Source organism: Lissotriton helveticus, chromosome 7 (assembly GCF_964261635.1).
Source record: "Lissotriton helveticus chromosome 7, aLisHel1.1, whole genome shotgun sequence".
NCBI lineage: Eukaryota > Metazoa > Chordata > Amphibia > Caudata > Salamandridae > Lissotriton > Lissotriton helveticus.
In genome coordinates this window covers 1,350,145,339-1,350,170,967 of record NC_136068.1, presented here as the reverse complement: position 1 = coordinate 1,350,170,967, position 25,629 = coordinate 1,350,145,339, and the positions used below count along the sequence as shown (strand labels likewise).

Genomic DNA, 25,629 nt, shown 5'->3' with positions numbered 1-25,629 from the left:
CAGTTCCCAAGGTTAACCCAACTAATGCCTTGGGAGGTACACTACCACTACTGACTGTACTAGGGGGTGCAGTTGCCTTAGGGGCTGTAGTGGCAGGAGTTTGTCCTCCTCTTTTGGTGCACTCACTAAACCAGTGAGATTTACTTTTGCAGTACTGGCACCACCTTTTTGACTGGCCTTCTTGAGTCTTCTTCTTCTGGGAAGCCTGACCCCCACCCTCTTTGGTTTGTTGGGGACCTGGTGAAGACTTCTGGTCATTTTGTTCACTCTTTGCATTACCCTTCTGGTCTGCTTTCTTCTGACCACCCTGGTTCTGGTTCTGCTTGATCCTTGTCCTGACCCATTTGTCTGCCTTCTTTCCCAATTCTTGGGGAGAGGTCAGATCTGAATCAACAAGGTGCTGGTGCAACAACTGGTTCTGACAATTGTTTAAAATATGTTCTCTCATCATACGATTATACAATCCTGTGTAATCTGTAACCTTGCTACCCAGCAACCAGCCCTCCAAAGCCTTAGTGGCACTATCCACAAAGTCAGACCAGTCCTGAGACTGAGTTTTCTGGGTGTCTCTGAACAGCAACCTGTACTGTTCAGTGGTTAAACCAAACCCATCAACCAGTGTATTCTTCAGGACCTGGTAATTGTTAGCATCCTCCACTCTTGTAGTGAGGAGCTTATCTCTACCTTTACCATCAAAGGAGAGCCACAGTATAGCTGCCCACTGACTCTGGGGAATGCACTGCACAGTGCCGGCCCTCTCCAGAGCAGCCATCCATTTCTGGATATCATCCCCTTGCTTAAAGGGGGGCACTATCTTAGTCAGGTGTTTAGTATCTAAACCCTTCTCTCTATCTCTTGGGAGATTGCTGCCACCAGTGGGAGCTAACCCACTCATCTGCTGCTCTCTTGCCAGGGCAAGCTTCTCTTTGGCCAGGGCAATTTCTTCCCTTTCAATCCTCAGAGTAGCCTGTCTCATCCTAGCCTCATGCTCCATCCTCTGAGGGGAAGTCAATCTCCTCTGGGGAGAGTTCCTTCTCCTCTGAGAAGAGGCATTAGAGTGCAGAGATCTATTGGAGTCCCTAGAAAGAGATCTATCTCTCCTAACTCCAAGGTTAGGCCTACTTAGGGTCAGTACTGGGGGTCCCCCAGATCCTAGCCCAAGCAAGTCTAAGTTGGCCCTAGTTAGCCTTCTGACTACCTCAAGACCTTTGTCTACCTCGTCCCCAGAGAGTTCCCCCTGATCCTCCTCCTCAACTGCAGTAGCAATGTTGGGGAGATCTGGATCCTCAGAGGTTCCTTCTAAGGCTGGCATGTTCTCATGTAACTGAGAAAGCTTTCTGGCATCATATGTCTCTAAGAGACCTATCAGAAAGGGAGTGGTGGGGTTAGACCCCTGCTTCAGTTTCCTGGAGACACAGATTTGTCTCATCTCCTGAAAACTGAGAGCTGCATATCTTGAAGTGACCTGTGGAGGGTCAACACTGACCAGGGGAGTCTCAGTAGATTCTCCCTGGGTAGACATGCTTTTCTAGTGAGGTGTAAGTGGTGCACTTACCTACACTATATGTTTGCCTACTGATCCCTTGCTAGAGTTGTGTTTAGGGTGTGCTAGGCCCTAGGAGCTACAACAGCTGGTTCAGTAGAACTCAGAGTATTCTAAGCTAAGTTATATGTACCTTTAGTACTTATGTGATCTTTCACAAGATATTCTTAGGGCATGTGTGGTAAAACAACAGCAAGCTCAAATCCCAACCGCTGCTCACCAATGTGAGAAGTTGGCCTGATGTGCAGTGCTCACTATTCTAGTGATCACTATATATCAGTCCAAACAACCCTTATTGATGATTGGTTGTAAGTCAACCTTATAGACCAGCTATCCTAGTAGCATGGATACGAGCAGTCTAAGGCTAAGACTCTAGAGGGCGTGTTAAGCCAGCTGTTTTACCATCACATTACCCCTTGAACACCCAGTGAAAGGACACCACACAAGTGTTATGAAAATAAACAATGTATTTATTAGAATCACAACAACCCTGTACTCTTTATGAGGACAGGGTGCTAAGCACACAACAAAACTCTTATGAAAATACTTAAGTTAGCACGTTATACACAAATGCCCGAGGGGCACGAAAAACCATATACTCTAAAAGTGGAATGCGAATTACTAGCAGGTAAGTAACGATTCTCAGAGGCTTTGGGATCGCTAGGACTGGACTACTGAACCTTTAGATTACTAGCAGGAGGCCTAGGGAACTCGGGTGCAGAGTGTGCACTCTCACGCGGGATGCGGGACAAAGTCTATGGAAGCTAGAATCCACAAAGTTAGTGTTCACGGGCTAACCCGACCTGGTAGGGAGAAAACGACAGTGGATCCTGACCCTTGGATAGTGAGGCTATGCTGGGGCACCGAAATGCCGAAGTTACCTAGCCCAGGGGCTGCAGATGCATAGGTCTGAAAAGACGTCGGGAATCCTCGTGCCGGACCAGGAGCCTGGAAGAAGGAAGTTGCTGGCAGGCGACCAGTGAAGAAAAGTTCGATGGATCCAAGCCTGGATCAAGGAAGAAGAAAACCTGAAAGCAGAGGGGACCAAGTTCTTGAATCACTAGCCAGTGATTAAGTGGGCACCAGGATGGCACCGGGCGAAGTCACCGCAGTCAGGTGAGTGGGCGCTGCTGGGCTCTGCAGTCTCTCGGACCAGGAGGCGTTGTCGGCGACCAGGATGGAGGTGCGAGCTGTCCCACGAAGGTTCTTGCTGTCGACGTCGCTGGACCCAAGATTGGGCAACAAGTCTTGGCAATTGCAAGGCCCACGCGGTGGACCTAAAATGGCGTCTTAGCCGGACCAGGAGGGTCCAGGGTACTTCTCCGATGGAGGGAAGCAAGGGCCAGTCTGGAGCAACCAGACCAGCAGCAGTGTTGTCGTCGGGCGTCGTTCGGAAGGCCACAAGCCAGCGGGCTAGTAGCCAAACAACGCGGTGAGCAGCAAAAAGCAGAAGGGCCCCACGCCGATCGTGGAGATGCTGGGGGGCTGCTCTTCGGTGCTGGAGCTGCTCAGGGCGGGGGCTTCTCGGACCCCAAAGCACTCACCAGGAAATTACTCGGTGGGCTTGCAGTGCAGAAGTCGTGCAGTCTTGGCGATGGCCGGTCCCTCGAGGTCTCGTCGCACCCACGGTTCTCAGCTATGCTGTAGAGGTGGGTAGAGGTCAGAGGTGCCAGGGAAGCCGGGTCTCGTCGAGCTGGGCAGTCGGATTCCGGAGGAAGGACGTGCAGCAGACCGCAGTGTTCTTGGATGGTGCCTGCGGATGCAGGGTGACTACTCCTTAGCCACAAGGGAGAATCTTGAGGAAGAAATCGTGAAGTCCTTTCGTGGAAAGTGGTATCTTGATTCCAAAGATGATCTGATTTGGAAGGGGGCCAGTCCCTACCTTTATCTGGGAAAAGGGGGCTGGCACGCGACTAAGTCCTGCCCTAGGGGTGGGACCAGGAGGGGGGTGGTTACACCCACTTCCTTGGCGGGCTTTCCCCAGGCCAGGGGCTGGAGTGCCCCTGGAACTGGTTTCAGCCGGCCTATGCACAGTGAGCACCGGGGTGCCACTTGCAGTCACCTTCCTCTGTAGCCCTGCCTACCTGGAATACACAAAACCCTGTCTGGGACGGTGCTGGCACCGCCCCTGGCAGGAAACCCTTTGTCCTTGCCTCCTGCTCTGGGAGGACTCCCAGCAGCAGGAGGGCAGACTTGTGTCTCGGTGGCAGCATCCATTTTGTGGAGCTGAGGCTATGTCTGACTTTAACCGGGGTTAGGGTTTACATACATGTCGTGTCCCTCTAGAAGGGTGGAATGCTAACCCCGTCGCCAGAATTGGCGAGGGGTTAGTATTCCAATTCGTATGACACCTTACTCGACATGTTTTGATAAAGCGATACCAGAGTTGGCATATAACCGCGAGGGTTATAATGCACTTAAGAGTATATGGTATGCGATATCATGGAAACGGCTAAGGGATGGATCCCGAAAGCCGCAGACAGGCTCAGCTCATGCCAGAGCACCATCTCACACGATTCCAAGCACTCTGCCTTCAGGATTGTTAAGGCCTGCCATAGGAGTGACTGATAGGAGATCTGTGTGTCCATTTTAGGGTTAGATATAGGTATACTATATCTAAAGCAAAGGGTGAGTACACCACCTTGCCCCAGGTGTCGTGCAGCCAGTTGTGTCAGTTTAGTTAGTCAGCCCATGGGTGGCATAATACATGCTTCAGCCCCTGGGAGACTTCTGGGTACACCTCAGCCCTGGGTACAGGGACTTGGAGAGGGCCCAGTGCCAATTCAGTACCTGAGTACAATTTGGATAGAGAGAACAGCTAGGCTGTGGGTCTGATTAGCAGGCCCACAGCCAGGGAAAGTCGTAAACCAGTGCAGCAAAAAGCAAAAATCTGGGTGATCATAGGATTGCAGACCCTACTCTCCTACACTTATCATGTAATATGTTGTGGGTGCATTGGGGTGTTTGATGCGGAGTGTTGGTTTTAAAAATAAATACCCACCTAGGAGGCCCAGCAGCTGTGAACGAAAGAGTGAGAGGCGGGTACGAGAGGGCTATGCAACAATATACCCTAAAAGAATATGGAGATTGACAGTTGGTGTAGGTAGGTGCGAACTGGGTGATGTGTTCCCACACCACCTTTTCTTCTTCCCACTTGCATCTTTGCTAGAAGTGAGGGAATAAGGGGTGGGCTGCTAAGTTCTTCTAATATGAAGTCTTGTGCCTGCAAGGAAGATATGGTATATGTAATGAAATGTCCAGGCCATTGCATCCTCTTTATCACATGTTTTCCTTCATCTCAAAATATATACTGAAATATTGGGTGGTGGGGGCTGGAGGGCTGGAGGGCTGAAAGACGGAGGGGTTGGGAGAGTCACATTTTCTCAACCTTACCTTTCATTTACTTACTTTTGGATCCCTCAGCTGTATGCATCTTGTGGGGAGAGAATGGGGTTACTGAGCTGCAGCCATCCTGTCTTGCTCTACACTGCCTGGCACAAAAGGGTGGGTTGACATCTAGCGGTAGGAAATGTAAGGTATGAGAGTAGTTATCACTCTCCCAAGCGCATGTTTAGCTCCTAATCTAGCTGAAAGGACAGGGTGTAGGAGCAGGAGTATGAGGAATCTAAAATGCACAGAAGTTAGAGACAGAGCTTGCAGCGGCACAGAGGTAAAAGCCAGAATTACTAGCCACATGGTAGTCTTCTAATTCAATAGGATGAGAGGTAGTAATTTGAGGCATTCATTGAAATTACAGTTGTTTACTTTTAGAAAATTTAAGTTAAAAACTCAGGTCTTTTCTGTGAGTTGTCCTGCCAGCAAGAATTCTGCTACCAATCGATTATATCTGCTTTTCGATTCTGTAAATAGATAGATTTTGTATGTTTCCTTTTTGGTCCTTGTGTGCAGTAATACTAATTATTTTCTTGAATCTATTACAAATAACCTTAACTATACATATACTTTCTGTCCATGTCTAAGACTGTGTAATGCTTGGTTTAATCATAATTTCAAACACAAGAAATGTTTAGCACATCAAACAGAAAGATAGAGAAGAAAAAACGTTTCTTGTCAAGCTTGAATACTGACCTCCAGTTGAGTTGCCGCAAGTGCCGACATACCCCCTTAAAACCTGTTTTCGGAACAATACTTACTCTGGTACAGGTCCCTGGACCTGCGTTGGGGCGCCACTCGTCAATGCCGATGCCAAATATAGCAATAAGCTACAGAAAGATGACCAGTCGACCTTTGCAAAGGGCCTTCCACTGCACGAAATGTCTTTGCATTTTTACTAACTTTTGAACCATTTCAGCTAGAAACAAAGTGGTTTATTTGTTAAAACCTGCAGATTATGCAGCAGATGATGGATTATGTGGCAAATCTACAATTATGCGAAGATCACCGCAGCTGCATAATTCCAGTGACCCTGCCTACCACTTTGGATGACATCTGACTGCTACACCTTGTAACCCTCATTGTCTTAAGTAACATTTTCTATACATTGACTTACACATTTATATGTGTCATTGTCTCTGTATAATGAGTGTGTGATGTTACACACTCTGGCACATTGCCCTATATACTTGGGTTCAGTAGCACTATTAAAGAAATTAAATACACAAGAGAGTGAGTCTATGTGAAGATAAGGGGCACCATTGGAGGGTGGTAGTAAGGGAATCTGTGGCGAAGCTGGTCCTTTGGGGTGTGTCAACAAAGACTGTGATGCTACAGCCACCAACACAAAAGCTGGCCTTGTCAGGGGCGTAGCTAGAGGCGGATGACCTGTTGAAAGCTCGAGCCGACCTCGAGCCTGAAGCTTGGCTCTAGGTCAGCTTGCAGTCCCATTGGAACCTCGAGCCCATACTGATCTGAACTTCATATGGCTTCAGCCCGTCACCCTTGTTCTATGTTCATGGGCAAAGAAGTAAAAACAAATCATTAGCATCTGAGGTAAAAAGGAGAGACAACTGGATACATATTATGTGGCTGATTTGCAATGTGAAGCAGCAATACGTGGATTAATCGTGGCTTTACCCTTAGACAAATTGTGTGAATGGCAAATATTTTGTTTTACTGGTCCTCCTTTTTGTTCACTTTCGCATAAGAAGTCGCCTTCAAATACATGAGTTTAGAATACCAGTCATACAAAAACCTACTGTTTTTGGTTTAGTATACTATAATCTTCCTCTTTCTATAACAAGCTGGGCCACATTCAGGGTTCACATGACAACTGTCTTGCCTCTCAGTTCACAAATGGCACTGTCGCCATGGTGAGGTGGGCCAGGAATGGCTCTGATTCAAGGTTTACTTAAGCTCAATGGACATCATCCTGGACTACTAATGGTATTAGTGGTGTAATAGTGACCACAACAGACAAGATTACATCAGTGGCCATACTGTGCAACATTATTAGCAGTGATCACCTCAGTGTGTCAGGCAGGATTTCCAGTTGTAATGTCAAAAATTCTTTATCAATATGGAATGCCTCTACCTGGATAGTGAACCGGGATGCACACAGGAAAGTTACTTGCGGGTAGCTGGAGAGCTTCTAGTAACTCATTAGCAACTTGTTGCAGATGCCTGTTCTAACTTCATGTTTAAATTAATCTCAACATCTACTCGTGCCACTCTGTAAAATGACAAATGCTCTGGGCTGGAACTTTGGATGGATTTCTTCCTTATTCTTTGAAAGGTAGCCTTTTCTTAACAACAGTGAGATTCCGTCTGTATACAAATGTTATTTCAGTAGCGCGACCCTAGCCAAAATGCAGCCGAGCTCTGTACAATGTCCAAAACAAAATGTATACCTCGACACCTGTGCTAAATAATTGAGGGGCATATTTACTAACATTTAATGCAACACGGCCTAGTAAGTGATGATGCTGCACTGCATTGCGTGAAAGGGAATGAGCAGTACAGTACCATATTTCCAAAGATATGGTGCATTGGAATTGGGATTGAAAGCTCTGACAATCAAGTTGCAAACCCTCACATCTTATCTATGTTCACTCGCTATTCAACCTCTTCCTGGCCCAGTTCCCTTTTCTCTATCTGTTCCCTCATCTCTCCTACCTCACCATCTGTCTCTGCCTCTCTCCCTACACCACAAGCTTTCCTGCGGTTCTCATTACCTCACCTTGATATGCCTCTTCTCCCTTTTTTTCTTTTCAGCCTTTTCTCTGTCACCCTGAGCCTCTTTCTGCATCTATTTTTTACTCCTTTCTCTGCCCCATCCTCTTCTCTGATCCTCTTTCTTTTCTCCCTCAGCTGGCAGATCCTTGCTTGCTTTCCTCTTCTCTCACTATTCACTCTCATTGTTTCAACTTTCTGTCTCTCCCTCTCTGTACACATCCCTCTCTCCTCCGTTCTCACCATTATTTCTTTCTCTATTTCACAGTGCTACTGCCTGTGAACTTAAAGTCTACATTCAGCAACACAGCACTGCTTCTGGCACAATAATTCATGGCACTGGGGTAGAATTGTGCAATCTGCACCGTAGGTCAGCTGTCAAAATCTGCTTGGAGTGTATATCTTTGGTGTTTTTTTCATCTTTAGACACGTCCAGCGATGTGTAAAGGTTTGCTTAGTACTGCAATGTATAGTACAAACTAAAGAACATAGAGCTATTTTTGCTGTACTTCTGCCAGCTGCCTATTTTGTAAGCAAGCGACGTCCTCCGATGTGTCCATAAAAATGACCTTTTGCCCTGAATTTTGTACCTGTGTCCTAAATGTTTACAGTTACTGTCCTGAATTTGGCTTCTTACCAGGTGGTCTCCATACGGAAACATGGTCAAAAAAGTGAACGCAGTAACATGCAAGATGGATATAAACGGGCAGGGAGTGCCTGATAGCAGATTGAAGAAGCATGAGTTGCAGTCAGGGCTATGCAGCTTTGGTATTCGGTGCGCCGACATCTAATTGCACCAGCCGCAGGATTCTGGGCAGAGCCCTGTTCACCGGCACACTTTCTTTTACAAGTTAAGCACTGTGGCCAGTGTGAAAAATTGACGTGTCACTAATGTGAGGCATACCCCCTGCTGACGGCCTTCCACTTATTTACATTCAACAGTCTCCAGTGTATGGTTCTCTGCTAATTTACAGATAAATGGATTTAGCTACCCCCACCCCGTCATATGTCTCAGCCCAGGTTGCTGCAGCCTGAGCTACTGTGCGCTCGGCTGGGTAGTGTCTGTAGTCTTATCTCTGGCAGAGCTGAGTTTTGCACAGTTCTTTAAAAGACTATTTTACATGCGGTTGTGAACTTGTTTACAAGGCTTTGTGTGTTTTTGTTGGTTCCAATAGCCCTTGGGTCCGCACTCTGCCTAATCCTTGCATTTGTTTTTCTATTGTTACTGCTACAGTGGGAGAATGCATTTCGTGAAAAGGCATCTCATGATTAGGGATACCACCTTTCAAAGAGAAAAATACCACCATGTGTTGTTGTTTAGAGTCTGCAAAGACCTCTCTTTGACACAAAATAGGGCTGTAAATAAAATAGTATGTATTCTTTTGTAACCTGATTTTTAGGTCTCGCGACCTATCAATGCGCGCAAGCGCATTGAGCGGAGCGAGAATTCATGTCCTCAAAATCCTCGTCAAACCAAGGGCTTCTTGCTGCGGTTTTCTTTAAGTTCACGTGAATCACGTGACCAAACAAGCACGCGCATCAGCCTCCCTCCCTCCTAATTGCATTTGTTTAGGTCTCGCGACCTATCAATGCGCGCAAGCGCATTGAGCGGAGCGAGAATTCATGTCCTCAAAATCCTCGTCAAACCAAGGGCTTCTTGCTGCGGTTTTCTTTAAGTTCACGTGAATCACGTGACCAAACAAGCACGCGCATCAGCCTCCCTCCCTCCTAATTGCATTTGTTTAGGTCTCGCGACCTATCAATGCGCGCAAGCGCATTGAGCGGAGCGAGAATTCATGTCCTCAAAATCCTCGTCAAACCAAGGGCTTCTTGCTGCGGTTTTCTTTAAGTTCACGTGAATCACGTGACCAAACAAGCACGCGCATCAGCCTCCCTCCCTCCTAATTGCATTTTTTTTTAACGGCCGCACATCACATCAAAGGGCTTCGCCCAGCGTGCGCTCTGCGGCTTCTCGGCTTCTCCTCCCCTAATTATTCATGGCTCAGTTTCCCGGCGCACGCATTTGTTCACATTTTTTTGTTCTTGACTTTCATCTCCTACCCGTCTTATCCCATTGTTATTATTTCCGCACCTCCGTCCGTCTGTCTATACGTCTCTGCTTTATCGCAATCTGCCTTTTCCCACAAGCCTTTCTACACTGTGTTCGCACTCTGCCTCCTCAGTTTCCTCCGCCTCTGTTTCACTGCCAGTCTTTCATTTCCGCACCTCCGTCCGTCTGTCTATACGTCTCTGCTTTATCGCAATCTGCCTTTTCCCACAAGCCTTTCTACTCTGTGTTCGCACTCTGCCTCCTCAGTTTCCTCCGCTTCTGTTTCACTGCCAGTCTTTCTTTTGTGACCTTCTCTCCCCCCTCTTTCCTTTCAGTCTACCCTAATTTCTCTTTCGTCATGTGCCTATCTTTCCTATTCCTCGGCCTTGACCCTCTCTCCATCCTGTCTCACTTCCTCTGCCTCTTTCTTAGTCACTCTCCGACGTCTCCGTTTCCCCCCTTCGAATCTCCATCCTGTCTCACTTCCTCTGCCTCTTTCTTAGTCACTCTCCGACGTCTCCGTTTCCCCCCTTCGAATTCAATCAATCAATCAATCAATCATTGACACTTATAGAGCGCGCTACCTACCCGTAGGGTCTCAAGGCGCTGGGGGGGGGGTGCCGCTACTGCTCGAACAGCCAGGTCTTCAGCTTCTTCCTGAAGGAGAGGTGGTCTTGGGTCAGGCGCAGGTCGGTCGGGAGGGAGTTCCAGGTCTTGGCGGCCAGGTAGGAGAAGGACCTTCCTCCTGTAGTCGCTCTTCGGATGCGGGGGACGGCGGCGAGGGCGTGGTTGGCTGATCGGAGGTGGCGTTTGGGAGCGTAGAAGTTGACTCGGCTGTTGAGGTAGCTCGGGCCTTGGTCGTGTAGGGCTTTGTGTGCGTGGGTGAGGAGGCGGAAGGTGATTCTTTTGTTGACGGGGAGCCAGTGAAGGTCTCTCAGATGTCCGGAGATGTGGCTGGTTCGTGGGATGTCGAGGATGAGTCTGGCTGAGGCGTTCTGGATCCGCTGGAGTCTCTTCTGGAGCTTGGCGGTGGTCCCGGCGTAGAGGGCGTTGCCGTAGTCCAGTCGGCTGGTGACGAGGGCCTGGGTGACGGTCTTCCTGGTCTCGGTGGGGATCCACCAGAAGATCTTCCGTAGCATGCGTAGGATGTTGAAGCACGCCGAGGAGACGTTGTTGACTTGCCTGGTCATGGAGAGGGAGGAGTCCAGGATGAAGCCCAGGTTGCGTGCATGGTCTGTCGGTTTGGGTGCGGTGCCCAGGGCGGGGGGCCACCAGGAGTCGTCCCAGGCGGAGGGTGAGGAGCCCAGGATGAGGACCTCCGTCTTGTCTGAGTTCAGTTTCAGGCGGCTGGTCGTCATCCACTCGGCTACCTCTTTCATCCCTTCGTGCAGGTTGGCTCTGGCGGCGGCGGGGTCGTTCGTCAGGGAGAGGATCAGCTGGGTATCGTCGGCGTAGGAGATTATGCTGAGGTTGTGTTTGCGTACGATGGCCGCGAGGGGGCTCATGTAGACGTTGAAGAGGGTGGGGCTCAGAGATGATCCTTGGGGGACGCCGCAGATGACTTCGGAGGCCTCTGACTTGTACGGTGGTAGGCGGACTCTCTGTGTTCTTCCGTCGAGGAAGGAGATGATCCATTCCAGTGCCTTCCCCTGGATTCCGGCGTTGTTGAGACGCTGCACTAGGGTGCGGTGGCAGACCGTGTCGAAAGCCGCGGAGAGGTCTAGGAGGATGAGGGCCGCTGTTTCTCCATTGTCCATCAGGGTTCGGATGTCATCGGTGGCGGCGATGAGGGCGGTCTCGGTGCTGTGATTGGCTCGGAAGCCGGACTGTGAGGGGTCGAGGGATCCGTTCGTCTCGAGGAAGGCGGCCATCTGCTTGTTGACGGTCTTCTCGATGACTTTGGCTGGAAACGGGAGGAGCGAGATGGGGCGGTAATTCTTGAGGTCGGTGGGGTCCGCTGTTGGTTTCTTGAGTAGAGCGCTGAGTTCGGCGTGCTTCCAGCTCTCCGGGAAGATGGTGGTGTCGAAGGATGTGTTGATGATGTCTCGCAGGTGGGGTGCGATGACAGCGTCGGCCTTGTTGAAGACGTGGTGAGGGCAGGGGTCGGTCGGTGATCCGGAGTGGATGGAGTTCATCGTGCGGATGGTGTCTTCGGTGCTGATCGGGGTCCAGGCGTGGAGGGTGGTGGTGGGGGGTGGTTGTTCGGTCCTGGTGTGCGTTGGTTGGTTGTTGAAGCTGTTGTGTATGTCCGCGATCTTGTTGTGGAAGTATGAAGCGAGGGAGTTGCAGAGGTCTTGCGATGGGGTGATGTCGTTGTTTCCTGCGCTGGGGTTGGAAAGCTCTTTCACGATGTTGAAGAGTTCCTTGCAGTTGTGTGCGTTGTTGTCCAACCGGTCCTTGAATGCTGTTTTCTTGGCGGCGCGGATCAGCTGGTGGTGTTTCCGGGTGGCAAGTTTGAAGGAGGTCCTGTTGTCTGGTGTCGGTTCCCTTCTCCAGACTTTCTCGAGGGCTCGGCAGTTCTTCTTGGAGCTCTTGAGTTCGTCGGTGAACCATGGGGCCTTCTTGCTGCCGGGTCTGCTAGGCGGGGTCCTCAGTGGCGCGAGTTCGTCCGCGCAGTTGCTGATCCACTTCGTGAGGTTGTCGGCAGCCTGGCTGGGGTTCGCTGAGCTGGCAGGAGGGTGCTGGCTCAGGGAGGTGGCGAGCTGGTCTGCCGTGATCTTGTTCCAGCTTCTGCGGGCGGCCTGTTGCTGGTGTTGGTGGGTCGTTGTTCTCTTGAAGGTGAAGTGGACGCAGCTGTGGTCCGTCCATTGAAGCTCTGTGGCGTGGCTGAAGTCGATGTCTGTGCTGGAAGAGAAGACTGCGTCGAGTGTGTGTCCGGCGAGGTGGGTGGGGGTGGACACCAGTTGCTTGAGTCCCAGGTTGGCGAGGTTGTCGAGCAGGGTGCTGGTGTTGCGGTCGTTGTTGTTCTCCAGATGGAAGTTGAGGTCTCCCAGGAGGATGTAGTCAGCGGAGGGGAGGGCATGCGGGCTGACGAAGTCGGCGATGTCCTCGCTGAATTGCGTGCGTGGTCCAGGGGGTCGGTAGATCAGGGTGCCTCTGAGGGTGGTGTTCGGGTTGGTGTGGATCTGGAAATGCAGGTGTTCGGCGCTGGTCAGAGTGTTGTCGATGCTGGTCGTAAGACGGATGGTGCTCCTGTGGATGATGGCGATGCCTCCTCCCATCTGGTTGGCGTTTCGGTCCCTCCGGACGATCTTGTAGCCCTCTGGGATGGCGATGGCGATGTCAGGAGCTGACGAGGCGTTCATCCAGGTCTCCGTGAGGAAGGCAACGTCAGGGGCTGTGGCGTCTAGGAGGTTCCAGAGTTCGATGGCGTGTCTGTGGACGGAGCGGGTGTTGAGCAGGATGCACTTGAGGTGGGTGCTGCTGGTGTTCGACTTGGCGGGTGCTGGTGCGGGGCAGGTTCGGGTGCAGGTGAACTTGCAGGCGTGGCAGCTGAAAGGTCCGTGGGTGCGTCGTGGAGTGGCTTGGTGGCAGTCTGGAAGTCGGCCGGTGTTGAGTGCGATGAGGGTTGCGGCGGAGTACGTCAGGCGGGTAGGTCGGGGTCTTCGTGGGCCAGGGGTCCTGGCGCTGGGCGCGATCCGGTCGCGGACGGGCGCAGACGGGCTTACCGTCTGCAGAGATGCCACATAACACAGCCAAACCAGACTCTGCATAACAACACACCCACTCCAATGTCACATATCATTTGCCACCCAAACCCCAGATAACACATCGAAGCCAGACTCTGCATAATAACACACCCACTCCAATGCCGCATAACACAACCCACCCAGACTCCAGATAGCAGATCCAAACCGTACACTGCATAATAACACACCCACTTCGATGCCAAATAGTAACGCATCCCACCCAAATTACATATCCTGCTCACACTCCCAGTCACCCTTAACCTAATACCACATCTAAACTACACTTCACATATTTGTACAACCCACCCAGAGTCCACATAAGACATCCAAACCAGACTGGATAATAGCACACCTCACTCAGATGCCACATTATTACACGTCCCACCCAGGCTCCATATAGTAATGAATCCCACCTAGACACCAGTTACCACATCCTACACCCACTCCCACCCACACTCAGCCTAATACCATGTTTCACCCCGTTGCACATAAACAGAACATGCAACGCAGACTCCACACGCCCCACCCACTCTCAAAGTAATAACATATCTCACTCAGACCACATGTACTAAGGCTTCCCAAACTCCACATACCATCACGTCCCAATCACACTCCACGTAATGCCACATCCCACCCAGCCTCCACATAACACACCTCGCCCAGACTCGAGGTAGTAACACGTCCCACAGCACTAGCTGGACCCACCCTCGCCCTTCGTACTGGCACTTACAGCCAGATTCACATAAGATGTCCCACGCAGAACACACCCGGATGTCACAATACACCTCCGACCCCCTCTCTGTGTAACATCAGACCTCACTCAGACGCCATGTAATCACGTCTTACTCCGACTCCACGCGCCAAGCCCCATCAAAATCCCAACAGACTCCATATGATAACACAAGCCACCCACACTATATGTAATAACATATCTGACCCCCCTCCTGTGCACTGGTGCTTATCGCACGGACGAGTGCCTCCGAGGCGGCGTGCACTAACATGCCCCAGCCAGGCGCGTGACACTGGGCCCTAAAGTGCCCCACGGTGATTCCACGTGCTGGCGTACCCCACTCGCAGCCTCTGCGCCAGCCCTGCCCGTGAAATATGTTCTTTTACATAAATTTTTCCCTTCTATTTTTTTTATTCTAATTGTTTTCAACCACGTTTTTAAAGTTACTTTTTATAGCAAGTTGTTTCATCATCTTGTTCAGCTTTAGAATTCACAAAGGTGACAGTTTTGTAATGGGCTGTGGCAATTTCGCTTCCTAAAACTTCAGAGAAACGCACTTTTGTTTTCCAGCTAAAAGTATTGTATTTCTAACCAATCTCCATGGGGAGGGGTCTGTATACTCGAGGGGGGAGGGAGTGACGTCAGCCTGCACAATTTGACACAGCGGACGGTGTGGCAGGCCGCAACCTCACTTTAAGAAGGAACAAGCACTGGCGTTGCCAATAGGTCTCGCAGTAGGAAAGTTGGAGCTATTACAATTGCAAATAACAATGCCTTTTAGTTTTCTTTTCATTTTAAAAACATAAAGGGCTTTGTCATTTACAAAACCAATAGCTCCAACTTTCCTACTGCGAGACCTATTGGCAATGCCAGTGCTTGTTTTAACGGCCGCACAGCACATCAAAGGGCTTCGCCCAGCGTGCGCTCTGCGGCTTCTCGGCTTCTCCTCCCCTAATTATTCATGGCTCAGTTTCCCGGCGCACGCATTTGTTCACATTTTTTTGTTCTTGCCTTTCATCTCCTACCCGTCTTATCCCATTGTTAACATTTCCGCACCTCCGTCCGTCTGTCTATACGTCTCTGCTTTATCGCAATCTGCCTTTTCCCACAAGCCTTTCTACTCTGTGTTCGCACTCTGCCTCCTCAGTTTCCTCCGCCTCTGTTTCACTGCCAGTCTTTCTTTTGTGACCTTCTCCCCCCTTCTTTCCTTTCAGTCTACCCTAATTTCTCTTTCGTCATGTGCCTATCTTTCCTATTCCTCGGCCTTGACCCTCTCTCCATCCTGTCTCACTTCCTCTGCCTCTTTCTTAGTCACTCTCCGACGTCTCCGTTTCCCCCCTTCGAATCTCCATCCTGTCTCACTTCCTCGGCCTCTTTCTTAGTCACTCTCCGACGTCTCTGTTTCCCCCCTTCGAATTCTGCAGGGATGCCACATAACACATCCAAACCAGACTCTGCATAACAACACACCCACTCCAATGTCACATATCATTTGCCACCCAGACCCCAGATAACACATCGAAGCCAGACTCTGCATAATAACACACCCACTCCAATGCCGCATAACACAACTCACCCAGACTCCAGATAGCAGATCCAAACCATACACTGCATAATAACACACCCACTTCGATGCCAAATAGTAACGCATCCCACCCAAATTACATATCCTGCTCACACTCCCAGTCACCCTCAACCTAATACCACATCTAAACTACACTTCACATATTTGTACAACCCACCCAGAGTCCACATAGGACATCCAAACCAGACTGGATAATAGCACACCTCACTCAGATGCCACATTATTACACGTCCCGCCCAGGCTCCATATAGTAATGAATCCCACCTAGACACCAGTTACCACATCCTACACCCACTCACACTCAGCCTAATACCATGTTTCACCCCGTTGCACATAAACAGAACATGCAACGCAGACTCCACACGCCCCACCCACTCTCAAAGTAATAACATATCTCACTCAGACCACATGTACTAAGGCTTCCCAAACTCCACATACCATCATGTCCCAATCACACTCCACGTAATGCCACATCCCACCCAGCCTCCACATAACACACCTCGCCCAGACTCGAGGTAGTAACACGTCCCACAGCACTAGCTGGACCCACCCTCGCCCTTCGTACTGGCACTTACAGCCAGATTCACATAAGATGTCCCACGCAGAACACACCCGGATGTCACAATACACCTCTGACCCCCCTCTCTGTGTAACATCAGACCTCACTCAGACGCCATGTAATCACGTCTTACTCCGACTCCACGCGCCAAGCCCCATCAAAATCCCAACAGACTCCATATGATAACACAAGCCACCCACACTATATGTAATAACATATCTGACCCCCCTCCTGTGCACTGGTGCTTATCACACGGACGAGTGCCTCCGAGGCGGCGTGCACTAACATGCCCCAGCCAGGCGCGTGACACTGGGCACTAAAGTGCCCCACGGTGATTCCACGTGCTAGCGTGCCCCACTCGCAGCCTCTGCGCCAGCCCTGCCCGTGAAATATGTTCTTTTACATAAATTTTTCCCTTCTATTTTTTTTAATTCTAATTGTTTTCAACCACGTTTTTAAAGTTACTTTTTATAGCAAGTTGTTTCATCATCTTGTTCAGCTTTAGAATTCACAAAGGTGACAGTTTTGTAATGGGCTGTGGCAATTTCGCTTCCTAAAACGTCCGAGAAACGCACTTTTGTTTTCCAGCTAAAAGTATTGTATTTCTAACCAATCTCCATGGGGAGGGGTCTGTATACTCGAGGGGGGAGGGAGTGACGTCAGCCTGCACAATTTGACACAGCGGACGGTGTGGCAGGCCGCAACCTCACTTTAAGAAGGAACAAGCACTGGCGTTGCCAATAGGTCTCGCAGTAGGAAAGTTGGAGCTATTACAAGTGCAAATAACAATGCCTTTTATTTTTCTTTTCATTTTAAAAACATAAAGGGCTTTGTCATTTACAAAACCAATAGCTCCAACTTTCCTACTGCGAGACCTATTGGCAACGCCAGTGCTTATTCTGTTTTTGTTTCCTTTAATTATTAGTCATGGATCATTAATGCAGCCATTTGGTGTTTGAAGTATGCACAAATAAGTGCTAAAAATATCGGCTTTAGGTGATTTTGCTTATTTTTGTACAGGCTGCGACATCAAAATACTGGTGGTGCCGGTATAAATCCGATCAGCTGGCAACCCTAATCAGCAGACTGAAAGTGTGTTGAGGATCAGCACAATATTTATTTCCTCCATCCTCCTTCCCTGATTGATGCCATAATAGCAATAATTGAACTTATATCTGAAACCCTACGCCAGCCGTCAATACAATTCTGAATTACTCCAGGTGTCTGGGAATGCATCCTGCATTCAGACAACTCCCTACTCATTCTCTCCGCTCACCCTTCACTTTCATGTTCACCCTGCACTCACAGCTATCACACTGCACTCACCATGCACTCACATCATTCATCCTGCTCCTACCCTGCACTCACACGAGCACACCACTCATCCCTGCACTCACACGAGCACACTGCTCATCCTGCAAGCATATGACACTCAACTCACTTGTCACTTTCACCGCTCACCCTACACTCACAGGGATCACACTGTACTCAAGCTGTTACCTTTCACTCACACTGTTCACCCTCCTATTACCCTGCACATACACAAGCACGCCACTCACCCTGCACTCACAGTGACCACACTGCACTTATCCCCCTTGCCATGAACTCACTCCGTTCTCCCTCCACTTATATTGACAGTTTTATATAGTGCGAACATGACCCTTGCGGGTATCAGAGCACTTCACAGGTATACAGATAGAGAAGAAATAATAACAATAACATCATATTCGGGAAAAAATACAGGATAAAGTGGTGACCAGAGAGAAAATTTACATTGTTCAGAGAGCAGAGGAGATACACAAAAATAGCAGAATTAACATAGTCAACAAAACTGCAGGAACATGTAGTGTCAAGAAAAGTGGGGGTAGATTCAGGAATGAGAAGTCGAAAAAACTAGTTCGACGGCATGCCGTAGACATGAGGAAAATAGAGAACTCGGGATGGGTATCATAGGCTGAAGTAATAAATCTGTTCAGAAGGAGCGCCTTGACTTCTTTCTTGAAGGATACAGTTGTGGGATTCAATCTGAACTCAACCCAACCTCTTCTCCATGTTTACTGTCTGACCAATCCCCTGTATGACACAGCCTTTAAAAGAGGCATCCACTGTTGGCGTGTACTGTTAGACTATGGTAGGTACAGAGCTTTGCTGTGGATCCCTACATCACTATCACTGTCAAACTGTGATGACCTTAGACCACCATACCACCACAGAAAAACTTGGTAATTACTATTTACTGTCAATGCATGTTTTCATCACTTACCCTGTGGTCACATAAGCACACCGCTCACCCTACACTCACGTTTTTCACCCTGCAGTTACACAAGCACAATACTCACGCTGCATTCATGTGACAATTCACTCACCTGCCTCTCTCACTGCTCACTCTGTAATCTCACTCAAACAAGCACATCACTCACAATGCATTAATTCCACCCCCTCTTTACTTTCATCCGCACCCAAACTCATATGTCACATCACTCACCCTGCAGTCATTCCTCTCACCTTATTATCACACTCTCACATAGGCACTCCTTTCACTCACACAGCTCACCCTTCACTCACATGGGCACAGCACTAACTTTGCACGCATTCCACGTAAACAACATTCATACAGGCACTCTTTTCATCCTGCCTGCACAAAGGGACAATAGTCTGACGGAACTCATAGGGACACACCACACACTCTGCACTAACGTCTCTCACCATGCACTCACTGGTCACTCTCACATATCACCCTTCATTTTTGCCGCTCACCATGCACCACACACAGGCACACCACTCACCCTGCACTTGCACCGCTCACACCACCCTGCACTCACTCCTCTCACTGGACACTCACATGGGCCTTCTTCTCAGTTTGCATTAATGCAGCTCAACCGACACTCACATCAGCACATTTGTCACCCTTCTCTCGCACCACTCACACTGCACTTACTTACACTTTTCACCATCACTCAGCACTTACATGAGCACACCTCTTACTATGCACATATAAAAATTACACAGCTCTCATGAATATACACATATTTTTACAAAGGCACCCACAGAATACCCTTTCCCTAGTACTGGATGCCTACTTAATTCCATCTGCAACAACTGGGATGGTGCAAGAGGGGTGAGTGGACTGTAAATGTGGGATGGCGCGAGGAGCGAGACTAGGGCTGAGGCTATGGGGTATGGTGATGTATTGAGGATTGTGTGACACCTTCAGCCATTCCTGGCTTTCCATTCACCACTTTGCTTCATTCTGGGACTTGTAGGTTTTTTTACATTGTAAATTGGATTTCAAAGACCCCAAAATGCAAAGCTTTACTGGATAAAATCCATTGTTGCCAAAGAAGTCAAGCATTTCGTAAGATCAGTTGGATGCTGTGATATTACGTGTTAGAACGTGGATTTGTTCATTTTCAAGACTGTAACTGCTTGATCCACACATGAAACCAAATATAAGCCCTGTACAGCTATTTTAAGGAAGTGTACTTTTCATTCATATCATACTTGTAACAAACATTTTCAAGGCATATATATTTCTTTTTTTAATAGAGCATAGAGAATATGTGTTTATTAAGCTTTACTAAAAGGCAAGGCAGGTATAGCAGAAGCAGCAGGCCAAGCTTTTCTAACACAATAAAAGCAGATTGACAAATGGATGTAAGTAGCAGTGTGTGTGTGAGTGTGACAGAGTACAAATGTATGAGAGTGCAAGGGATATAGTGAGAATGTGTGTGTGTCAGTGTATGTGTGCAAGTGGGCTGTTGGCCTGCTATACTGGGGGTTATTCTTGTCTTATGGACCAGGGCACTAGTAGAATATGGATGGAAGGTGTTGCCTATGAGAAACTGCAGGCCCTGACATGCTTCTATTAAGACACCATCATTGGCTGTGGGGAGTCGGACTGTCTTACTAGAAAAACCACTGGCTCAGTCTTACCCAGTGGCAGGGACACAGAACATGCGCACCACGCCTGGTTGAAGGCCCTGACATGATTCACGTAATTCTTAGCATATTGGGTGGATCCATAGCAAATGTTGGAACTGATATTTGAGATAATGTTTATCGTAAGATTAACTGTACTCATTTTATAGGGGGTGTCAATGACAAAATGCAGACGCTTGTATACCGGAGGGAAGTTTTGGAGGTTCCTGTGGCTGAAGTATCTGTGGTAAATTTCTGGCACTATCATATTGATTGTACTCCTTGGCATAAGGGGCTCACCCATAAAAAATATGGACCTTGGTATAATGAAAGTAATTTGTGATGTAAGACATTTGAAAAAAACGAGAACTACTCCTAGGAAGTGTGAGGCTTCCCTGGTGCACCATGAAATTAGTGGAATATTTCACAAATACCCATAAAGGTAGGTGGCGTTTTAGCAAACATGATCCCAAAAGTTTAAAAAAATTCTAAGGGGAGAATTGTACTCTCCCCAAAATAATCTACAAGAAAGTAGTTAACTTGTTTTGCTTGCTGAAATTTGGGGGAAGTATCAGACCCCACCACTTACAATGATCTATTTCCTCATATAATGGGTATGAGGTTAGCTCTCACCCCAATTCTGCAAATGCTTGTGCTGCCCGATTGCTGGGAGCAGGACCGGCATTAGGGCAGTGTGACTGGTACTGCGGCACCTGGCGTTTACTTTGGTGAGGGCGCTGTGTTTAAAAGCACATGAACTTCCTTGTGTATCAGGTAGGTAGTTTTCAAGCAACAATAAAAATTTGAAGATAACTCAGGTGATTAATGTTCCTTCTAGTGAGTTCAGAATTTTGTCTAGTTGCAGTTTTGGCTCATCATAAAGTAGCATGGTGGGTATTGTGCCTGCTGCAAAGAATGGGTATCATGCAGATCAGAGAACTGAGTGTGAGTGAACTATGGGTAGCACTATTAAAAAATAATATGTATGTTAGAGAGAGGCCATGGAGAAATGAGCACTGTTGAGAATGGTAGTGAGGAAATTAATGGAGAAGGGGGATATGGGGAGGAGAGCGCCAAAAAAGACAGAAATGTACATTTCCTGTTTTTTATCAAACACTATTAGAGTTGGTTAATTTCAATTTCTGTCTTTATTGAAAGGAAAGCAGCAGCGTCCTACCGGGCATAATGCCCTTTGCAATACCTTGAGGGAATACAATCAATCGTCGTGTAACTTGGCAATGCAACAGTTTATTTCTAGGGTTTCTAACAAATCTTTAAAAATAGCAGATTACGATAAAAGAACCCTAGAAAATAGCTGAGTGTGCGCCCAAGGCGCAGTTTTGTGCATGGCTGCAGACGTCTCGTACAAAGAGTCCAACATGATTTCTGAGGTCTGTTATGTTTTTGTTTTTAAATTCTTTGTCCTTCTGTGTCTCATAGGTCGGGTATCCTTCTTCACTTCTGGCTCCGAAAATCTCCACTACGTTGAAAAAGTGCGCTGGGGCACTCGCTACGCCATCACCATTTCGTTCACCTGCAACCCGGACCACGGAATCGGGGATCCGTCACTGACGTAGCCTCTCCCTGCGTCCTCGCACACAACCACTCCGCGTCAGCGCAGCACACCCTGCGGGAAGAAAAAGGCCGTTAGTTTAGGAACTTCCGTCCATTTCAAAAGAGACCGGCTCTGTTTTTTCACATAATCTTATCAAAAACTTTTATTGGAAGGGTGTCAGAATAAAACTTTATTTTTCACTTTTTTTACCTTATGCCAAGATATGTATGAATCTCAACAAATGTTTGTGAGGGATGAACATTTTTTGCACTTTTATGCCACTGATTTGTTTCGTACATTTCAGGGATGTAGGAAATGAGATTCTGAGAAACTGACACAAGAACATGAGACCATCACATCTGACCTCCGTCAAAGCTGGAAGCCGCTGACTGGCACGTACTTCCACGGCTCGCACACTCACTACAGCCTCTTTATTGTATGCCTGCATGCATCTGTAAGGGACTATTTAAGGAACGTATAAACCTGAGTGCTGAAAATTATAGAATTTACAGACTAGATCACGTTGCCTCACTCCTGATTGCATGGTTGGTCTTGTGATTTGAAGTTGATTAAGGAGCATTATCTCTCGTTCCACCGCTGTGTGACGGGGTGTATTGCAGGTTTGATCGTGTAATTAAGCTGATTTAAAATAGATCCGTCATATTTAAAATGCTCGTGTCAGATGTTAGGACGCAGCCAAGAAGACACCCACGCGCTTATTTGTCATTGACTTGCAAACATTACAAAATCCCCGACATCCAGTTATTTTTTCTAATGCATCTGTCATGTTTTTGGTAAAAGTAACAGCTGAAAGTTAACACTTAAAAATCCGCCACCTTTCTCCATCCTGGCTCTTCTCTGACAAATCACGTGGAAACGAATCGCGTTACTTTGCTACTTTATGTGAATGCATTGCATCGGATACTCCAAATACAGTGACAAAGTACCACGCGTTGCCTCTTTTACACTATAGCGTCAGCGTCAAATAATAAGGAAGCAAACTGTGTGAAAGTTAAAAAAAAATAACAGAAGTAACATTGGGCAAGTGAAACGTCTCAATGAGTCTAGCATTTTCGAATTCGAGCCATTCAGTGCCGGCACGCTGTGTATTCTGTTTCATTGTGTACCTTGTTCTTTTTTCACCCAATTAACATGTATCCCTGTTGTTGAGTAAAGTGAAGAGATTTGTTTCCCTTTAATTGTGTAGAGACAAGAATTATTGCCTTCTCCATTCACACGTGGCCCTGTTGGAAAGCTGCCTAGGTTTTTAACTGTAGTATAATTCCTAGTTTAACTGTTTAGATTGGCTACTGGAAAACATCCTTTCGGTGCACAACTGGGTGGAAGCAATGGTTTCCACGACTAACCCACGCCTGTCTGAGCAGCTTCAACCAGTTAGCTCTTGCCATTTTATGCCGGAACTGTATGGAGGTAATTAAGTAACACGCTCCAGTCTATGCCCAATAAGAGTCTGGCACCGGATGTACCCATCACATTAATTGCAAGATGTAGGCAGTCACGTCTCTGTGACAGAATTCTGATAAATGGCATGCTGAGCCAATGAGCAAATTCTTACCGGTTAGAGCACAGCTTTCCAAACTTTTCACGTTGGTGACACACTTTTTGAAGATGCATCTTTTTGGGGCACAGTAAGGCAGTGTAGCGAGCCCGAACCACCTAAGGGGCATTCGGGGGGGGGGGGGGGGGTTCTCACTCACTCTGTCTGTCTCCCTCTCTCTCTCTCTCTCACTGTCTCCCTCTCTCTCTCTCTCTCTCTCACTGTCTCCCTCTCTCTGTCTCCCTCCCTATCTCTCCCACTGTCTCCCTCTGTCTGTCTACCTCCCTCTGTCTCCGTTCCACTGTCTTCCTCCCTCTGTCTCCCTCCCTCTGTCTCTCTCTCCCTCTGTCTCCCTCTGTATGTCTCCCTCTGTCTGTCTCCCTCTGTCTGTCTTCCCCTGTCTGTCTCCCTCTGTCTCCCTCTCTCTCTGTCTCACTCCCTCAGTCACACCCTGTCTCCCTCTCTCTCCCTCTCCGTCTCCCTGTCTGTCTCTCTGCCTCTGTCCCTGTCTCTGCCTCTATCTGTCTGTCTGTCCCTGTCTCCCTCTCTCTGTCTCCCTCTCCCTCGGTCTGTCTGTCTGTCTCTCCCTCTCCGTCCCTGTCTCCCTCTCTCTGTCACCCCCCCTGTCCTCTGTCTATCTGTCTGTCTCTGCTTCTATCTGTCTGTCCCTGTCTCTGTCTGTCTCGGTCTCAAATCTCTGTCTGTCTCTGTCTCCCTCCCTCTCTATGTCTCCCTTCCTCTCTCTCTGTCTGTCTCCCTCTCTCTCTCTGTCTCCCTCTGTCTCACTCACTCTGTCTATCTCCCCCACTCTGTTTCCCTCCCTCTCTCTCCTTCTGTCTCCCTCCCCCTGTCTGTCTCCCTACCTCTGTCTCCCTCCACCTGTCTCCCTCCACCTGTCTCCCTCTATCTGTCACCCTCTATCTGTCTCCCTCTATTTGTCACCCTCTATCTGTCGCCCTCCTCCCTCTGTCGCCCTCCTCCCTCTGTCTCCGTCCCTCTGTCTCGTCTCTCTGTCTCTTTCCCTGTCTCCGTCCCTCTGTCTCCTCTCTCTCACTCCCTCTGTCTGTCTCCCTCCCTCTCTCCTCCCTTTCCCACTCCCTCTGTCTCCCTCCCTCTGTCTCCCTCCCTCTGTCTTCCTCCCTCTATCTCCCTCTGTCTGTCTCCCTTTGTCTGTTACCCTCCGTCACCTCACCCCAGCTTCCTGGACACACACACAGCCGCATCCCAGTACTACGCAGGTCATTAAAAGACCATTTACTTGTTAATGAGGCTTTGTTATGAATCTCCTGGCACCATAGAGCAGAGTGTCTCGGAGTCCGCGCTGCTGAGGCAGTGTTTGCTGACGCTCTTTCAAAGGAATGCCTCTTAATTAGCAGCAGTTATGTGCTAAGTGGCCATTAATACCAGTGTCATCCCGCGACACACCCACCATTTGCAGGCGACACAGTACTGTGTCGGGACACACAGTTTGGAAAGCTCTGGGTTAGAGGGTGCCAGCAAGTTTATGTGGCCCTTTCACCCCACTCTTTCAGTAGGAGCTTTCTCTAGGTGTCTGCCTGTGTTACTGCTAACTCCAGCCATAGTCATGATGCTAGGAAGGCTGCAGTACATGATGGTCCTTTGACCCCAGGTAGGATCTTTACTGCTTCCCAGTCAGTGATACCACTTTGGGGCATTGAAGATTACATTCTAGACAAACGTATCCCACGTTTGGGGGTTGGGACCCACTGGTAGGTCATGTACTGATTTTTGGTGGGTCGCAAAGTCCTGGTCTGTGTACAAGTAAAATTCAAACTGATTAGCCCTGTTTATGCACCAGTGCAAATGTACTGAATAATGTCCCTAAGTCCAGTTTTAGAACAAACTTTTTCAAGTATTCCAGAGAAAGAGCCTGAGTGAACCTTCCAATATTTGTTGCTGCTATTTTTTATATTTTATTTCACAAAGCCATTTCAACAAAGAATGTGCTCACTATATGTGATCGTACATAACCATACCACTCGTGTACGACTTTCATGTATACATTGAAAAACATGGATGTGGCTTAAGGACCAGAGCTGCTGTTTTTGGATCTGGGGAATCTGACTTGAGTCAACATCGCTTGATTCTGGCCCGATCACTTACTTTCCTGTGTTTAAAATAAAATGAAAATTACCTTGTGTAATGCAATCTGGTGGGCATGTAAAGCGCTCCAATGCTCTTGGCCCTTATTTAAGATATATAAAACTGCTATATATATACAAATATATATGTCCAAAAGGAACCACCAGGCCTTATTTGATCACTGGTATTAATGCCAACATTTTTCAGTGG

General features: G+C 48.3%; 1 protein-coding gene across 2 annotated transcripts in view; it reads left to right on the top strand.

Annotated features, from left to right (window-relative positions):
• The window catches only part of OGFOD3 (2-oxoglutarate and iron dependent oxygenase domain containing 3), a 1,262,510-nt gene extending 1,239,163 nt beyond the window's left edge, over positions 1-23,347 (top strand). The window contains exon 10 of one of the 2 annotated variants that reach the window (XM_078654650.1): positions 21,644-23,347. In XM_078654650.1, coding sequence (XP_078510776.1) covers positions 21,644-21,780 — 137 coding nt within the window. In that variant the 3' untranslated portion in view covers positions 21,781-23,347. The remainder of the gene's footprint in view (positions 1-21,643) is intronic. The other variant, XM_078654651.1, reaches the window with a different exon arrangement.
• Positions 23,348-25,629: the final 2,282 nt, after the last annotated feature.